At 41.1% G+C, this 20,479-nt stretch overlaps 1 protein-coding gene across 1 annotated transcript; it reads right to left on the bottom strand.

Moving 5' to 3' along the window:
* Window positions 1–2: 2 nt before the first annotated feature.
* On the bottom strand, window positions 3–20,270 carry LOC114446860 (mitogen-activated protein kinase kinase kinase 21-like). The gene is given in 12 exon segments (XM_028422717.1): window positions 3–2,685; window positions 3,036–3,866; window positions 3,946–4,040; window positions 4,348–4,498; window positions 5,082–5,177; window positions 5,876–5,998; window positions 6,384–6,624; window positions 7,889–8,064; window positions 8,359–8,507; window positions 8,622–8,802; window positions 19,468–19,722; window positions 19,725–20,270. Coding segments are annotated over 12 exon segments (3,198 nt in total). The 5' UTR covers window positions 20,260–20,270; the 3' UTR covers window positions 3–2,320.
* Window positions 20,271–20,479: the final 209 nt, after the last annotated feature.

Genomic DNA, 20,479 nt, shown 5'->3' with positions numbered 1-20,479 from the left:
ACTTTAGTCTTGATTTAGACTTTATTCAAGATGTAGATAAACTTGATACTCTTGATCAATCAGGCATGAAATAAACCAATACTGTAATGATAAAACACCATTCACTGAAACAGATACTCAAAAGCTAAAATCATGTCATGTTCAGTGTGACATGGTGTAAAGGAAGCATTTAACATGAAGTCATTTGATCGAAAGGTGATTATGGGCCTCTGAGGTTCCTTTTGTGTGGAGTCCCTTTCTTTCTAGGAACTCCTCTCTAGCAGCTAGTTCACTTAATGGTTTTGGTCCTGAAGTCAAAGGGGCCTCGATGCTGGTACTCTTCAATTTGGTCCCATCACTGGTTTCACGAATACCATTGCAGCGGTTTGTTCAGTGTAGTGGAATGTTTGTTTGGAAAAGTTGAGTCATCTTTAGCCAAAACAAAAGTGGCTGATGAACAGCTGAGGGGGAGAACAGTACCAGTGCGTGGTATGTACAGATACCCTTAACTCATTGTAAACTGCACTGTTAACAGTTTCATGATTAGTAAGGCCTTTACAGTGTTGGACCGTAGGTCATAAAACACAGAACATACGGGATAATTCACATTCTAAATCATTATAAAATGCCACAGTGATACACATCAGGAATCATTGTTATATTTACACCATTTGGAAATTCATGTTTTCGTAAATGTAAAAAAAAGGGAATACCTTTCTAACAGTGGGACAGTAAGGATATGCTGAGGGATTGTTAAATCAAAATTAAGAATTCATTTTTAGCCTGGAACTACGTCCGGTACGAATCCTGCATAGTCAGATCTCGAAAAAACAATCTGCCAACAAAGGAGGATGCTGAGCCCTTAGTGGATCCTGAGGAAAACATTCAACTGGCTGGAAAAGGCAAACTGTGCTGTCTTAATGAGATGGATATTTGGCTGAACAGAGAAGCCTTGCACTTTTTTACTAAAACAAAATCTGACTTGGCTAAATAGTAAATGTAACAGTATAATGATGCCATTAATATTTTTAAACTCAGGTCATGCTGCTTTACAGGTGGGATTACCTCCTTTTTCCCACTGCCAGCCAAATCTGAACAAACTACTGCCTTTACTATTCAGGTTTACAGACTGGAGGCAGCGTGGCTGAGATTGTGGTAGTACAGAAGTCATTTAACCTGGGAACGAATGCAAATTACACCATTTGCCACTGCAGACAAAAGCTGCATTATCAGTGGGTTTTACATGTCAATCTTTAAAAAGAGACTTGAAGGCACAGGAGATCTGTCCAGTTTACAGTACAGGTTTTGCAATTTTAGCTCTAAACACCCCTGTATGCATGTTTGTTATTAAAGTTTCCCCCTCTTCTTCAGGGAGACTCAATGCTTTAATGTGGGGCAGATTTTCCTGATGTGAACATCAATGGCTGAAAGAGTCCCTCATTTATTCACTTTTCTATAAATACTCTTAGAAAAATCCTTATTAGCATCACATGACCACAACTTTTACATGAGCAGAGGACTTCCAGTGTTTTTCTACCCGCATCTCTAAAAAAAAATAAATCTTCAGGGCATTCTGGGAAGAAACATACATGCATCTCTACTATGATCCAGTATGTAGCTTTTCCCTAAAAGACAAAATGTACTGCAGCATTGCTGAATTTTTTTTTTTAAACAGTCATAAAACAGCATATATGCAATACAAAACAACTGCCAGCATCCGGCTGATAATGGAATAAAAGAAATATTTACAAACAAGGCATAAGGATTTTTGTTTAACATTTTAGGGTACATGCATGCATGATTCTCAAGTTGAAAACATCTAAAAGCGCGATCACACAACTTTGTAACTGACATGGAATGTATGTCCTGCTGGTTGCTAAGGTAAGGTCGAGTCTCTTCATATTAAATTACCTATAAAAATATATATATAAATAAAAAGGTGAGGGTATTGTGTTGCAAAAGCTGCAGCAGCGGTCAACGTTTAGCTGCACTGACAGAACAAGAAAAGAGAAGGGTGATATAAGGGGGGAGAGACAGAAAGAGAGAGCACCTGGTGGCACCCGAGTGATCAGAGGACTCTGCTGAATGCCTCTGAAATGTTCTGCTCAGGTTTAAGACCTGTGTTTGTATGTATTCTAGAGTGAGACAAGGCAGTGTGTGAGGGCGCACGTTCTCCTGTGTGCTCTCACACTTGGTTCTGCTCTAGAACACTGATGTCACTGTTCTAAAACTAAGACAAAACTCTAAGGAAGCCTGGATGTTAACCCTCCAGGAGGAGGCCTGTATGTTCAGGAACGCTCGAGTGTGTGTGTGGGATGAGCCACAACCACAGTGATCACATCTAAGAGAGGAACTCTTTCTCCAGCTCGAAGACAGAGGGCCGTCCCGGCGAGCTCTGGATGCGGCAGAGTGGCACGGTGCAGTCACGTTTCTGGCCCTCTGTGTCCATGTCCAGCAGGGAGCAGCCCACCCCGACCTCCGATGTCAGCACCATGTTTAAGTTTTGTGCCGCCTTCTCTCCGGAGTAGTGGCCCAGGGAATAACTCTTGTTGCGACCTCGCAGCAGGGCCCAGGCATGAGGTTTTGCCCGGAATGACACTGGCCTTGGTCTGGACAGAGCCTCTCCTCCAGAGGGGCTTTCTGACACTCCATCCTTCTCCTGCTTCTTCTGAGCAGCTGGAGGAGGCAGAGTGGGTGGACCGTTAGCTGTAATTAAACAGGAGAGAGACACAAATATGTTTTAAACCCTCCAACCTTTCAAAAATTAAACAATTATTTATTTATCATAATCAAAAATAATAAATAAAAAGAACTCTGATGCAACTTTACTAACAATACTTGAATTTATCATCTGTAACCAACAGCAAGCTTAAAATCACATTTAAAAAAAAAATCTAGTATCGATGTAGTATATAAAATATATACTGCATCAAAAAAGTCTTTGCTGTTTGCACTACCAATATTCTGCAAAAAAATCAGAAAAAATATGCAGTCCTTAGCTTAACTACAAATGTATTTCTGACCCCCACACTACCTTAACGCTTTGTGTTACTCACTGTTGTGGTTTGTGGTGTATTTCTTTCTGCGAAGACGTGTTCCTGTGTTGTGGTTGCTCTGCTCTGGTGGTTGGTTTTGGGTTTGCACTAGCGTCTGTGTTTTAGCTGCTGTTTTGATATTCTGGCCTTCTGTAGAAGCTGCTGTGCTGGGTTTGTGTGATTCTGTGTGATGATTGACAGCCACATGTTCGGCTTTCCCAGGGCTGGACTCCGACACCTCCGCCTCTGACTGTAAGAGGCACTTGGTGGAGTTGCATTCCATGATGGCTGACATGGAGATGAGATTGACAGGCTGAGCAGAGGTATGGTTCGATGATGACTCATCCTTGCGGGAGCGACTACTTGGTGGTGAGGTGCTGCGGCGAAACCGGGTAGCACGCTGAAAAAGACCCTCCTTCTTCTTCTTCTCTTTCTCCTCTCGCTGCGGTTCGCCATCTTCTGCAGGGGCAGAGTTTTTCAGAGCCTCCCTAATGTCATAACCAAGGACAACTGAAGCCAGCAGCGACCCACAGCCATACAGCACAGAGTCTGTCTTACGACGAGCTGATGTCCTTTTCAGGCTGTTGGTGGGAGTGAGCTGTGGGGTGGTGGAGGTGGAAGAGGTGGATGTAGTGGTGTAAGGGTCATCTGGGGTCTCCGGTGAGCCGCCCTGACCTGCTGCACTGACCCCAGTATCTCCTGGCCCACAGTTCCCAGCGGGGCTTTGAGGCTGCTGCTCGTCCCTCCTCAGAGGTAGATCGATGTACACCTGGTTGGGGAACTTGAGCTGCTTTGGTTTGGAGCTAGCGTCAGCACATTCCTGGGAGAATGCCTCTTCTTTTCCTGCACCCGCTGAAGGAATGGAAATCACATATTACAAGGACATTGAAAATTTCAAAGTGCACAGCATCACAGTGGGTTTTCAGCGCACCTTGTGCGGCAAACAAGTCAGCGAGAGGAACAGACTTCTGAGACTTCACCAGGCTGGTGGACCAGGGGTTACTGCCGTCTGACAGAGGACGTACTCTGAAAATAATACAGAGGTGGACATGATAAACATCAACATGTAGAATGTCTTTAAGGTGGTAACATGGGTTTTGCACATTATTTGCAAAGGTTTTTTTAAGTAATATAAAAGGGTAATAAAGCCACTTCAAAACTGTCAAAGGCATGCAAATGACTATGTTTGTATAATTTTTAAGGTATAAGGTTGTCAGACACGGAGAAGAGAATAATACTTTCACAAGAAAATGTATGTTTTCCATGAACAAACTGATCAAATAACACTGCTTTTTACTCCATATATTCCTGTGTGTGTGTGAATAAATTGTACCTCTCAGCAGCAGCAGGCCTTTCCTTGCTCTGAACTGAATTGGGGCCCCATGTTCTTCCTTTCTTCTTGATTCCTTTTTTCACATCATCAAACTCCTCTGGCCTGAAGAGGGAGCTGCGACCCCATGTACGGTTGCTCTCATCTTGAGTAACTGTTAATACAGTGATAACACAGTGTTACTGCAGACTCAAAACAATGTTGTTAGAAAAACCACAGCCCTGTCAGAGAAATTAGAATAGATGTAGAAAGTTGAGGGATTTTCATTGGGACAAACTGAGCTTTTCATAGTGGGAAATATCAGCAGCAAGCAAATATGTATGACTGCATTAAGGCCACTTCAAAAAGAGCACAAAGTGAGACCCAAAACGTTGTCATTTAAGCCATTTACAGGTGTTAGCTAGTTGTTATTAAGGTGTGAGGGAAGGCAGATTTTTATCAAATATGTCACAGCAACAGAAAAGGGCCAAAGACAAATCAAGCCATAAAATATATTGAAAAAACAGAGCGGACTGACCCACAGCTGTGGCAGGACCCACATCATTTCTCGTTTGATTTTCAGGTTAAATACCAGCAACAAACACCACACACCAAGTAAACACTTCATTGAGCACATACAATCCCCTCAGATGGGACGCTGTTAGGCACCAAACCCTTTTAACTGTCCAACCGAGTTAAAACGCCACATGCAGCGCTGGGTGCTAACAGCCACTGCATGTGCGTAGCCAATGGCTTGCCTTTCCTCCTGAAGCCGGAGTAGGCTGTGAGCTCGCTGGTCAGATCAACATCTTGTTGGTAAACATACAAACTTTCTCTCCGCATGCTGGATGTCACTGAAGAGGGAAAAATACAAGTTACCTCCAAACAAATAAAGTTGTTAAAGCTGAGTCACCATATTACAGAAACCTTGTAACATTTGTTTTGTTTCAGTAGTAGTGGTGGTAGTACTGGTAGCAGGACAGCATGTGATAAATAATTGTTTTTTAAGACATCCTAACCTAACCTGTAATACCAAGTTGGGAAAAATACAATACATTTTTTTAAACCTCAGTCGCAGAACAGCAGACAACAGTTGAAATGCATTAATTTTTGTATGTTATGTTGTATGTTAACTATTTTACATAAGCATCTAATTTATGCAGAAATAGATTCTGAAAATGTTTTTCAGTTTTGCAAACCTTTGACCTAACATAATCAATTCTCTCAATCAGAACAAAATCTGAGCAACAATCTGTACTCTTAGAATCACCATCTACTATAAATGCACAAGAGGAATTTGTTATTACATGGGCGTTGGTGCACGACTAACCTCTTTATCAAACTGTTCAAACAACTGGCTGACTGCTTATGGCTGTGCGGCTTTTGTTCACATGGCTCTTCTCATAGTGAGCGACACTGTTCCGAGTTCCCATAAAACTCTTAGTGAGCTGTTTTGATTTCTTCAGTTAAGCTGAAGATAATCAATACAGGTCAGGAAAAACACCAGAAAACAAACTGAAACAATCAGACTTCAGGGACAAACTGAACTTACGCTGAATGGCTCGTAGCCGGGGAATGAGTGTGGGACTGCTGGGAGGAGAGGAGCTGGTGCTATGAAGGCTCCGCCTCTTGTCCATGGAGGGCGACGCCTGCACGGTGATCTTATGTTGGAAGTCTGTTATATGAAACATGCAATAAACAAGCACACCATAAACTGTAATTTAATGTTATGCGAGGCCTTTCCAATACAGAAGTAAAAATGTTTGGATCAATTTTGCTAATTTGGCTTTCTTTTGATCAAGTAAAAGACATTTTTTGAATAAAATGGTCATTAAACTGGAAAATGGACACACTTCTGTCAAATCAAAGTCATTCCCCTTCCCTGTAAGAAAACAATCTTGTTTGTGATCAAAGTCCTGTTATATACTTTCTATATTAAGAATAGGATTAACGTAAACTATATGTGTCAAGTGATGACTCTGAAATCAGAATCTCACAAATTTTACATTCACTGGTTATAATTTTATCTAGAAGTCAAGTCAGGACATCCGTTTGCTCACCTGAGGGCAGGCTGATGCGGTTTCCATCCTTCAGCTTAAGACGGGAACGCTTGAATTTGCCCTTCCTCTTCTTCACGTTGGGCTTGTCCTTATTGAGCTGGAAAATGAGGATGTTGAGCTCTCTTTCCAACACATTAATCTCCCGCTCTGCCAGCTGCTGTTCCCGACGTTTCAGCAGCTCCTCCTGAGACTTCTGCTGCAGGGCAGCCCGCGTCAGTTCCTCTTCCCTGGAACGCAGCTCCTGGAGGTATTAAGATGCATTATAGTTAAAAGTAGCAGACAGGTTTCTATTGTGGTAATCTCCCGAGAATTCTAATAGTGCCTGAGAGATGACAAATGAGCAACATGGACAGCAAAGTTCACCATCTCTATGCAGAATAGGTAACAAAAAAGTAAAACAGGACAGTTCACAGACACCTTCAAGAAAAAAATGTTCAGGGTAAGTTTTGCACATCATTGTCTTGTTATAGATGTTGTCTGTTCCAGCTACGCTGCAGGATCCTCTAACTGTCATGAGTAAATAGAAACATGTTGCAGCACAACAAACACTGCTCTTGCAGACATTGTGTATTAGGTAACTCCATCAATAACTGGTTGGCTTCAAGAGATTACTGCCTGCTGTTTCAGACTATGTCTCCTCCCACGGCTTACCCTCTCTTTATTCCTTCTATTCTCTCTTTAATTGCCCTCAGCTCAGTAATAATAATCCTTACTGGATGACTTCAATAAAGCAGCTTTACAGTCAAAACTCTTCAACCACCCACCTAGAAACAGATTACTAGAGATGTTTACAGGAAATCTGCTGATGAAGGGGATAAATCTGTAAGTAATCTTATGAAATGTGTGATGGGAAAATGTTAATGTAATGCTTCAAACTATTTTTTTTGCCCTTCAGGCATTAAAGCTTTACATATTGGGCAGACTTGATGAGGTGTAGTGAGGCAACATGAATTATCAGTTAAGATTTTAGTATTAAATCTGGGATACTATAAATTACATAACACAAAGGTTCACGTCTTAGCATAACTGGTGAATCTAAACAAAGCTGAATACTGCAATCCAAAAACGTCTCGACCTAAAATGCTTTCAATTTCAAATGTCTACATCATTCAGCTCAGCATCCGTTAATGGAGCAGTGCCGTGTGCTGATCCAGCCATTTCTCTAAACACTAATTAACCCCCCACTTTAGACCAGCAACGGTAGACTTGTACAGAAAGCAGATTAAGGTCTTAACGAGGGGAAGTACGCTAAAGCACCTCAGTATTAATGACTCGTTTTGTTAAATGTGCGAGTAGCTTATCCACTGAAAGTAACCAATTAAACCCTTTTCACTCCATAAAAGCTGTCCAGGGCTGTTCATCAAGCGTAGAATTAAAGATAGATTAATATACAAAGATCACAGGAACTAAAAAAAAAGTATAAAATGTCTTCTAGCTTTTCACCACCACCTGCAAGTGTTAATATAGTATATCTAATATAATGATTGTCAGAAATTTGCCTCTACCTTCTCTTTGGTCCTGAGCTCATCAAACATCTCCTGGATCTCAACACGCCAGTCATCCTGCATGCTGTGGAAGGAATCCTGGGGCATGGTGGCCATCACCGCCTCTTCAATGGCTGACAACTGCTCAAGGATGCAGGCGAAAGAGGGACGCACATGTGGGTCCTGGTCCCAGCACTCTGGACACATACAATGTAGTATACACATTTACACATAAGCAAACAAATGTGTTTTTTATACATTGTCTACAACAACAAGCCTCACATACGCACAATTGACTTTGGTCAATAGGTGCATGTACACAAATTTAGGCGACAAATATAGTACTCATATGTACCTTGGTAATTCACCCATGCAAGGGTAACTACCACATACACAAAGATAATAAATGGTTGTCTGCTCTGCAGTGTAATTTGAATGTCTCAATCCACGTGATTAAACTATATTTTAAGACAAGATTTGGTCTCAGTTACCTTCCATGAGCTTAGCAAAAGGTTCGGGGCAGGTGGAGGGGATTGGTAGAGTTAACTTATTGACTGCCACACCATAAGCAACAGCCAAGCCATCAATTCCACGGTAAGGCACCTCCCCTGTTAACAGCTCCCACAACAAGACACCATAACTGTTGGATGGAGCACATACAAAGGATATAAAACAATACAGAGTACATAAAAACACATGAATGAGGAATAAAGAGTAGGGATTTTAATCTGGTGGAGTGTGTTGTTTATCATACCTCCAGACATCACTGCCTTTGGAGAAGAGAGAAGACTTGATGACCTCAGGGGCCATCCAGGAGTAGGTGCCTGCGGCTGACATTTTTGTGGTTTTGTGCCACTCCCTGGCAAGCCCGAAATCTGTGATCTTTAAGGTCTTTCTCCCGATGTCGTCATTCTCAATCTTTTCAAGTAATAAAACTGAAAAAGGAGAGGATGGGAATGCAACACATTAGAGTGCGACTAAGGCAAAAGGAGGATAAAAAAGAACATAATGAGTGATGTGTGATTGAGAAAAAAGTAAAAGTGGAAAGACAGGACTGGGATGAAAGTGACAGATGGGAGGGTGGAAGAGAAAGAAGAATGAAAGAAAAGGATACAAAGAGTGGGGGACAGAAAAAAAAAGGACAACTGTGCAGGTGAGGAGATGATAGTCGATATTCAACAACGGTATGCAGGTCATTTATTACTGTAGTAACAGAAGGTTGACAGCACCACAAAGCACCTGTCCTCCGGTCCTAAAACTGTTTAACACATTAAAGACGTCCGGAACCCTCCAAACCTGCCGGTAACATTACACCTGGCCTGAGAGCTCTGCCACAGTAAACACACAACCCACTGACGTCTGAAGCTAAGACCCTCTGTGCCAATCAGGTATCAGGACTTACACGCACATACATTAACAAGTTTTGCTTTGTGAATCTGATTTTGGACTTTGTTTTTAAGAGGAGGATGTACATATCAAAACTAATGAGAAAAAAATCTGTATTTTTCCCCTGTTTGTTACGATTGTAAATTTTTTTTTATTAAAACTCAATCACTGTAATTATATTAAGGTGTACAGTTATGCATACTTAGGGGCACGACTGCTCTGAGGGAGCAGTAAAAACGTCCTATTAAAACAACAACAAACATCCTCTATGTTTTGAAGCCTAAATTAAATAATGATGTGCCAACAGAAGAAAACTGTTCTCTATACTACGTGCTTAACTACATGCAGAAGCCTCAGGAAAAAAATTACAAAAAAAATCCCCAGTCAGGTGATAACTCGAGAGTATCAACATTTATCTAATATCCAATGTTTCCCATCAACCAGAACAAGCCTCCTCTGTATACAGCAACACCAACAGCTTCTTGTTATTCCTTTAATAAATATGTAGAAACAGCCTTTTTCCATGAAGTGGCATTTTAACAGCCAAAACTGCCTCTTTGATCCTTTGATTCTCTTGGTATTATTTTCCTCGTTTGTTTTTGCCACTGCCAGGATCTCCTCACGTTACAAACTTCCCCATTTCATTATTTACACGCAGACCTATCACTGCAGGTCAAATTGAACACAACCTATCTGCTGTGTTGATTCTACAGAACATATACAGCAGAGAGGATAAAACCTAGAAGTTTAAATAATCCTACAATTAAATCATAACAGTAAACATTAAAAAGCAGCCAGGTGTATTGTTACTGTAGTAATATCCCTAGGGTAAAGGGGTCATTAACGTAAAAATACATAATGTGTTGGAGGAGTGTGAGTGGAAGAAACTGGGCCTGCTATATCACATTGTACACTTGAACTTAGACAGATTAAAGGCTAATTGTTAACGAGTTTCAACAATGGTTTTTTAAGTTCTGTGTGCAAGTGTTGCACTGTGTTCAATATTATCGCTCCATGACCTTGGACTTACAACTCCACATCAGTACAAAACTAAGACGTGCCAAAACACACACCAGCCTGTCTTGCATTCCTCAAACTGTCACACACTGTTTTATACATATGTATAAAACAGTGTGTGACACCTCCTTAGCCTCCTTAAGGCTTATAACACGTATACGTGTTATAAGCCTTAAGGAGGGTTACATCAGTCCTAGTTAGGAATTCATTGTTATACTTTGAACCAGATCTGTTGAAAGAGTGGTGCAAAAAGCAGAGCTGCTAACTTGAAGGACAGATGCGGTGTGAAATTGGCTCAGAGACCTGGTTGACGTGCAGTAGATGAACACTTAAAAGTAGGGATGCACCGATTGTGAAATTCTGGGCCGATACCGATACCGATGTTTAACATAACAACTTGGCCGATTCCGATGCCGATTCCGATGTTTTTTCTTTTTGTTATTTATTCCTTCTTTTGTGCACAGAAACATACAAGTCTTTCAACTCTTCATCATACTATCCTTGAATGAGCACAAATTTAGACAAATTTATGAAACAACCTTTAATGTCACTTTTTAATTGACATTTAAGATTAAGATTAACCTTAATTCACATGTAAATTCTTTTCTTAAAAATTATTTTCAAAAACCCTCTTGGACTGCTACCTAATCATTGAATAAATTGTACTTGAATTGCCCAACAAAATGTGGTTTTAGCCTGATAAACAAAAACTTACTCAATAAGAAGATTTTTTTATGGCCCAATAAAAATATTTTTGCAAAAAATAAAAACACATCAAGTGTAAATAAAAATACAAAAAAATAAGTGGGAAATAAAATAAATTATGTTCCTCATGCAATACAAAATACAAATATAAATAGGGCTACCTTTCACCTTGTGTGCTTCTCATATTAAAACATTACAGTGTTTCAGAACTCACAGGCTGGAACGTGGGGCATCTTTACAAAACAAAAAAAAAACAGTCCCATACAGCGGACTTCCTTTTCTGAACATTAATGATACATAAGTCACCTGCTGTGTCTTTCGCCTACTTTTTAGTAAGATGCATGTTTTTCTTTACAAAGATACGCATCTCTGCCTTGTCGCAGCAAAGTCTATTTCTCTTTTCATCCAAGACATGAGACACAGAGCGGAATAACCGCTCACTTTCCGTGCTGGTGCATGGCGCACAAAGGTATTTGCGTGCCATTTGTGCCACTTCTGGAAAGCGCAGGTGGTTATTTCTCCAATAGCCGAGTGCAGTCTCGCTTCTGGGAATAGGGGTCTCTGCCAAGAAAATATCCAGTTGTTGGAATACAGAAGTACTTGGCCTCTCTGGTCCGTTTTCCTCCAGAATCTCTTCAAACATACCATGCAGGGATGCCCCTCCGTCGGCTCGTTGCCTCTTGAGCTGTGGGTGATATGCGCTCTCTCCATCGCGTGTGCCATCCTCGGCACCGGCAGCAGGCAACAGGTGCGCGTCAAGTATTGCTTGTGCGCGTTGTTTAACGTCCTCATCAAAGTAACGATCCTTGTATCTGGGATCCAATAAGGTAGCAATGCAGAACATGGGATCATTCTCGATTTGATCGAAGCGTTTATTTACAGCATCTAATAATGAGGCCTTTGTTGTTTTAACGCTGTCAGCCTGCTTACTCAGAAGACGTCTCAGGGCGGTCACAGAGGGGATAACATCGGCAGCTGATGCCTCTGATGAGCTAACTTCTCTTGTCAATTGTTCAAACGGGGAGAGGAGTGTTATAAAGTTTTCAATTAATTGCCACTGATGCGCACTGAGAGTGGCCGGGAGGTCGTAGTATATAAACATCGGCCACTGCCATCGGCAATTGTCATCTTTATTTGCCGATGGCCGATGGCAGTTAACGAGGCAAACATCGGCCGATACCGATGTTTAGCCGATGCATCGGTGCATCCCTACTTAAAAGCCTTTATTTTTATCCTATATAGTGTTTTCTACTAATTATCTATACTGTAGTGACCAGCCATAGTCTAAGCTGTGGATGCAGTTGTTGATTTGTGTCTTTTGTTGGCTTTGTATTTAACTAAAGATAAATGTGAAAAAAATATTGTGTAACATCTCAGCTTGGATGCTGACATCCCCCACACTCACAGTAGGTCACATTGTGACTGTTCCTTGAAAAAAAAACACTTGACAGTTTGTAGGAATACATGAAATTTAGAAACAAGATGCAGTGTACATACCAAGCAACTTAATCTAGCCTACAACTGTGGCCTAATGTAAGTGAAAACCCCCAATTGTAAAACAACACTGCCATCACCGTGGTGTCACACCATATCCCCTGAGTAATGCTGAGGACAGCTCTACTTACTTGCTCTGCCATATAACTAATATAATGAACAAATATTTTCCATACATACTCACATAAGATCTAAATTTGCTCAGCCCCTTTAGTTGCTTGCTCTTTTAATCACATTGATACAGAGAGTCTACTCTCCATGCACAATCTGAATCAAAACATGATCAACAAGCATGGCTGCCCACATTGCTATTCAGAATTGATAAAGGATCACTTAAACTGCTTTACACTCATTGAGGCTACAGGATAGGAGACAGTGGTGGTGAAGAAGCAATAACATGCATTTTTAAATGTGTCAGAAATAATTTCAAGCAGCATTTAAACTGTAGTGAGACTCGTATGGGTCTCTGCTAATAACAGAGGTAATGGTGCCATTTCTAGCCTGGGGCACAGAGGGGATCCTCTACCCATGCTGCAACAATAGGAATTCCATTACAAACAGGTTTCACTAGACTAATGATATACTTCTACTTCCTGTTGTCAAGACCTCTCTCAGTGATTCCATAGATTCCTCCCAGCTGGCTCTGTAGGTTTATAATGACTTATGATGGGTTAGTTACACAACCTAGAAGAACAGTGGTTTTAGAATAAACCTGTCTGTGCTGATTGGCCTATAGAATATCATTCCAAATACTTTCTTTGTGCCTCCATGATACTTCAATGTCAGCCCTCTAGAAATTTCTGATAAAAGACCTAGCTCCTGTCAACATGACTCCATGCTGACGTTATGCCACAAAAAGCACCTTTAAAACCCTGCCTGCCATTTTGTCTGGCTGCAAACACAAAAAATATAAATTCTATCTATCTTTATGGAAAATGTAGCTATAAATTAGCACCAAATAAGCCACAGCTATAAACAGGTGAAGTCCTATCACTTTTAGTGTACTACATAGAATATATTCTTTGTTGTTTGTACATCAACAATACAACAAATGAGAAGTTATCAAAAAATACACAATAAACCGAATACTAAAAGGAATACTGTGTGGAACAAAAAACAATGTATATCTTATTATACATGGCTATCATATTAGTACCATTATGCAATTTTAAAAGAAGGTAAATGAGAATTGCTCATGGTTCCTGACTAATGGCTCACATGCCCCAAACCCTTCATGGAAGCCCACCTCCATAATAATCCATAATATTTCTGTAAGGTTAATCCCTTAGGTCTAAAGAAGCTTGCCTTGCTTTGTAATATAACTTACTTTCAATTTTAAAACTGGTTTTAGAGAAAAGTGTATTTACATATACCAAAATTAATCATAGCACTAATCAATACAATTTTGAGAAGAAAGAGATGCTATGACTGATCTATTTTAAGGGTCATGCTAAAAGATAACAACAGGCAAAACTTCACCCAGTCAAGTGTAAAAGTTAAACAAGTAAATCCTGTTATGTCTGAGAATCCTGAATGCGGTTTTGTGCATGTGCCATGTTGAGGTCTACTTTGGTTTTATTATCAAGGGGAGGTGGAGCAATGTTAGCTTAACGGTGCTCAAAAACCTCTTGTCTAAACAGTATCTATTCATTTTAAGACTGATTTACTATCTGCAAATTTGTTATCACCCTCACAACCATCCTATTATCTTTACACTCACAATCCTAAAAATGTCCCATCTAAAAAGGTAAGGAAACACAGGCTGTTTTGTATGTCTGTATTTTCTCACTCTTTTGAAAAGAAAATGTTCTGAAGATGACAACAGCTCAGCGCAATTGGAGATGGATATGCCTTGAAGGCAGACCCCACCCTCAGTCCCAACCCCCATTTAATTCCCCTTTCCAATAGCGGATCTTGAGGCAGACCCATCTTTCAAGGTGCAACAGTGGGAAGATCAGAAGCAGAGCTGTTCTCTTCAAAGCAGGTCCCACGCTTCTTCCCATTGCCTTCTTCCCCTCAAGGTAAAGAGGGAAAAAAAAACACTTTTTAGGGGCAAACGAGAATTTCTTCTCTCTTGTGCTCTCAATTCTGCAACAGGAGGAAAGTTAGCTTTAGTTTGGAGGTCAACTTGCCACACCGATTTGTCACACAATTTATCTAGATATCTCATGCTCTGTGTCAATGTGACACACATTCTGTGCCCCTCATCTGCCTGTGAGGACAGGGTGGCTGCAGCACAGTGAGGAGATTATGTTTATTTACTACCTTTGTAAGACTCAGGTGCGTATCCCAAATGTTCCATCACAGTGTCTGACACACACGGACAGGAAAAATGCTAATGTTTTCGTGTGAAATGCATTATTTTGTTAATATATAGTTACACTAGTGAATATGTGACACAAAAGTTCATTTTAAAATACTGACTGGTAAAAATGATGGGCAAGTGGATATTTTTCCATTCCCTGCTTGGACATTTTGGGCATTTTCAGTAATATTCCATAATTTTACATTGTGTTAATGTGTGTATACAACACACACAAGAAGCAATACCATTACCAATACAAGAAGTCCTTTTTGAAACAATGCAGTTACAACTATTGTCTTCTAATTCACTCCATTGAAAAGATCAACAATAACAGCTGTCCTTGGATCCTATACAAATTCAGATTGCATCTTGACATGGCAATATTTTGGTAATTGTTCCACCTGATATTGCATAATGTAACAGTGCTTCCCGTAGTAAGCAGAAACAAGGCTGCTGAACATTCAGAGACCTATCCTGGTTGAAATGACAGTGCCCCCAGGCATTCTGTGTAATGGGAAAAGGATCAGGGCTAATGGTCAGCTAAATCCATCTATCATGATCACATATCTCAAAGCCACTTCTTCTTTGTCTGCCCTCTTCCTCTTCTAGTTTGGGTCTGTAATAGCTTGAATGAAGCTGTACCTGGGCTATTTAAATTGATCAAAGGTTAAAAAGGTGTGCAACTAGTGCCTTTTTGCTGTGTTAGCATCTATCAATGTGCTGGTGTGAGTAGGGGAATGGAGGGGATTGGTTGAATTGGAAGGCAGTTCTTCTCAGCTGTGGGCCCTTTTCCTTTTCACCCAGCCCTGCAACAATAGGTGCAGTCAGGGAGAGGTCATAAAAAACACAGTGAAAGCATCTCAACTCCTCCTCTCTCTCCTCTGCCCATTCTCTCATCAGAGAAAAGACAGGCAGTAACTGTCTGTGTGTCACCAGGGGTAATTGTAGGAAGCCAGAGAAAAGTTGCCCTGCAACAACTAGTCAAGCTTTGGTAACATTTCCTCTTAGATTCTACTACTTCGAGAAGTGGAGTAAGACAACAGGGACACTTCTTCAAAGCTACTTTAAGCCTTTCTCTGCTGTGGAGGGACTCGTTATGACCTAGTAATGAAAAACAGGGTTTAAGAGAAGCTCTTTTGCAGAAGAGGGTGTTTGAGAGGGACAGAGTGGAAAGTTAAAAACCCCTCTATTCTCTCAATTTGATTTGAAGGACTAAAATGTGTCTTATTACTAATAAATACAAAAAGGTTTTGTTATATTACCATTATTAGGCGTGAAATAGTGAATTATAATTAGAAACTTTGTTGCTTCCCACAAAAACACTACTCTAATTTAAAGACTTCAGTCTGGACAGTTCTTATCACCTGGTAGAACATTTTAATCATTCAGTTATGACTGGGATAGGTGAGTGGTTAGCTTCATCACTCTTCTATTAGTAAATAAGATACAAAAAAATGCAACTCCATCAGTTTCAGCAGTGGCATTGAAGCATGCATTCCTAGCATACTATCGGTCACACCAAGATGTGAAACTCCAAAGTTAATGTGGGTTATGAGTGCTGGCTTGGGGCCAAGTTTCAGTGTGGCTTCTTTCACTTATCTGCAGGTCTGTGGAAAGCTAAAGATTGGAAAAAAGGGCTGGATAATAAAAGCATGTAATAACGTTTAATAACATCAGGTATACTTATTCTACAAACATGTTATTTCTGCATCACTACTTAATATAATTGTGCATCTGCATTAACAATTTATACCAAACGAACTGTATTTATGGTACAACTTTACAAACTTCTAAAAACTCTGACCTTGCCTAGAGACAAAGACATGGACTATTTTCCAGAAATAGTTTCACAGTAAATAACATTCTATGAATGTTATTTTAGTGAATAATTATGGCACTTCAACAGTATTAACAATAATATTATAATGTTATTGATTAGCTTTCAGATAACTATGAAGCTGTAATAAACACTATGCATGCAAAGCTCTTCAAAGTCTAAAAAACGATTGGCCAAAAGTAGACATAAAAAATATAAGCAGCATCTGGGAACAGAATGGAACAAGGGGAGGAAGGAGAAAAATAACGAAGAAGGGGAAACCCCCTCAGTTTGTGGCAATAAAAGAGTACCGCTGCTCTCTGGGAGATTAAATATGAACGGAACAAAACAAAACGAGGGCTTTGAGACCCTCCGAGTCCTAGCCATTCTTCTGGCCACAGTAGCCTAGCAACCGCTGCTTGACCAGTCCATTGTGTAAACGTATGTTAAGCTTTTATCCCTCATTAGCAACATTCCTCCCTGCAGGCTGGGATTTTACAGATTAGGTTGAAAAACACAAAAGAGATTGGACAAATCTTGCTGACTTCCAACATATACTTTACAGGCTAATCATTGATCAAATAGCTGCATGTTTGCCTGTGTGGAGGATGTGTACACTGCAACTTGATAAATGAAAGGTAGAGTAATCATGTGAAGTTTTATTGTTCTTCCTCTGTACGTACCTGTCTACATACAGTAGTATAAAAAGATACATCCATGCTAAACAATTTTCTGATTAAGAAATAACAGATTTTTGAGTAACAACCACTAACTGGAATGTTTCCATTTTATTTTTTACCCCCTGTGTAGATAATTCTACCTCCTTTTATCCTTTTGGACTGACCAACCCACACATAATGCCAAGACAAACTGATAACAGACCCATACTAACAGATGCAACAGATTCTAAGCTACTAAGCTGCAGTGTTCTTCTTTCACTGGGAAAACAACCCAACACACCACAGGGTGCCATTTGTGTGTTTGTGTGTAGGAGAGACTCTTGTGTGAACTCACTGCCCTGGTTCTAGGCAAACACACACAGCTACTTTCATTCTGTCTCTATTTAGATAACACTGTATATTGACTACAGATGTTCAGATTTCCAACCCTGGGACCTTCAACTGCATACTAAATATAAAATTCAGTGCCTTTCTAAATCTCATGTTGTGAACTCCAGTTCTTTAATCCGATGAAAATGTTGCGTACTGCTGCAATAGATCACAAATGATCTCTTATTATTTCAAAACACAACCCCCTTTAATTAAAGCTTATTCTGCCCAGGTCACAGTGAAGTGGCAGGACAAACACAATGACTCGTGGTAGCAGCACTGGACCTGGCCTGTACAGGGGGGGGTGTTTGTGTATGTTCACCAAACATCCGATTAACAGTCTAAACAGCAATTAAATCCTTTCTCTCCATCTGCCCTATAATTAACACAAATCTTTATCTTCTTGTAGGGTTGGGCTCTTCTACACTGTCTGTGAAACTAACAATAGAATTCTGGAACTCTACAATGAGCCTTAAGGGATATTACAAATATATATGTATTTTTACTACTATTTTTTCCCTAAGTATAACTGAATGTAGAATAATGTAGAATAACTGTGTGTAGCAGTCCTGTCTGGAGGTTAGAAATCTTATGACTGTATGCATAGCCACAGTCTGCTAAGAGCTGTCCACATCTGCACCACACTATTTTTAAGGGGGGGGGTCCACCCCAAGCTGTGTACACTTCACATGTTTTGTCCCTACATTCACACTGAGCCGGAGATAAACAGACACCATTAAAACCAGAGCTGCTCCCCACATGGCCCCAGGTTGATAAGAGTCTCTGGTCACAAAAGGGAGAAATAGTGTTTGGGGGTCATATTACACACATAAACACACACCCGAAGTGAGTAGCCTGTGTCAGTGGGTATATGAGTCAGACCCTTTTTTCTTATCAAGCCTTGTCCATTCATTATTCAGTCCTGGGAAACTAAAGTTTGTCAGCATGTTGCCAATTACAAGTCCATGGAGGAATTACAGTACAATTGGCCTGAATGCACTGAAACAACTACATATGCCTGCTCTCAAAAGATAGCACAACAAATATTCTCTCACTACAAACATTGTCTGTTTTTCCCAAACATTAACATCTCAACAGTTGTGAAACTGATCAAACATCCCGTGCTGAATAAGCAACTGCCTCTGCATTTCAGACAGTCTTCAACAAATATTGTCTTTGTTATTAATTTGCACTCCTCTGTCTGGGGTTTTTGTCTCCTATGAACTCTGATATTGGTTATGGTTGGTGAAGCACATGGCCCTATAGTGTGGCTGGAGTGCGTGTTTGGTAAATCACTGATTTTATTTGAACAACATTTCAGCATTATTCAGGGAGAGGGGGGTAAGAAGGTCTGAGTGTGTGTTAGAAGATGGCCCAGCTGCGCAAACTCTGACTTTATTTCACATCCTCTTGATGGCATCACCCCCTCCACAGACTTCTTACACTGCTTCAAAACCATGCTGACTACAGGGCAGTGACAAAGTAAACACACAATGATTATAGGCTAATAGCACAACCTTAGTTCATGCTGCAAAGAAAACTGTGTTTTCCTAATACTATATATGGATAGGGTAAACATTTCCCAATTCCAGTAATCGATAACATACTAAGAAAGGCAGAGGTGGAGTTTTCCACCTTAATGTAATGATTGTCTGGGATGCAGAAACAGATATATGACATATACCTAACATTATGAAAGGGAGGTAAAGGGAAATCAAACGGTGCTGTATGTGCAACAGGTGCATGGTCATCCAGCATGGTCATCCTTTAAAGATATCTTTACCTCTAATTCGCTGCACACACACAAAGACACACAATTCAAGCTTACTGTTGCTAGACTTCAGGTCACGGTGGATGATGGGTACCACTGCCTCCTCGTGTAGATACTGCATCCCGCGTGCAATCTGCACGGCCCAGTTGACCAGGATATGTGGAGGAATGCGCCTTCCGGTCAGTACTCGGTTCAGCGTCCCGCCTCGGGCGTACTCCATAACCAGGCAGAGGTTGGGCTCCTCCAAACACACCCCTTCCAGTTTGATAATGTTGGGGTGCTGCAGCATGGAGAAAAGCTTCGCCTCTTGTTAACACTGCCGGCGGTGGCCGTTATGTCCTCATCTGGATCTTGCCGAGCTGCCTTCACGGCGACCTCCTGATCTTTCCATGTGCCCCGGTAAACTTTACCAAAACCACCCACGCCTATAATCTCCTCTAATACAAGTTCACTGAAGGGTATCTGGACAGGCGAGCTCGGGACCCGCTCTCGTACCCCCACCGACCCGCTGGTAGATGGGATACGGTAAATAGCAGGCTGGTAGGTGACATAGTTAGACGGGAAAATCCCGACCCGATGGTTGATTTTGCCTGTCCACCATCCCTCGTCCCCAGAGATAGCAGCATCCTTGGACAGGACCTCTACTACATCCCCACGTCTGAGGCTGAGCTCGTCCTCGCCACTTGCCTCGTAGTCATACGCGGCAGTCCATAGAGATCGAGTCGGGCACAGCGGGGCAGAGTGAGCCCACGCCCGAACTGTGGGGGACTCTGTCCAGGCATGCTCCCCGGTCCCACCGCCGCCCGGCCGCCCTTCACCGTTTGGGAAAGCGGCCTGCGAGACATCCATTTCTCGGTGGCCGTAGCGGGCACCATAGGGTGCAAAGCTATTTTACAAAATTAAAACTTTAAAACTGTGAAACGTAACCTTTTGAAACCATCATGCTGGTCACATATACGAGGCTTTCCGGCAAGAACAGAGGGGATTTCCCTGCGCAGCGCACGGCCGAGTTAAAAAAAAAAAAAAAACTCCTGTGGGACCGAGAGCGTCTCTGACCCTGTATCCACGT

The sequence above is a fragment of the Parambassis ranga genome, chromosome 15, assembly GCF_900634625.1.
Source record: "Parambassis ranga chromosome 15, fParRan2.1, whole genome shotgun sequence".
In the NCBI taxonomy this organism is placed as follows: Eukaryota; Metazoa; Chordata; class Actinopteri; family Ambassidae; genus Parambassis; species Parambassis ranga.
The sequence above is the reverse complement of the archived record's forward strand: the minus strand, read 5'-3'. Positions and strand labels throughout refer to the sequence as shown.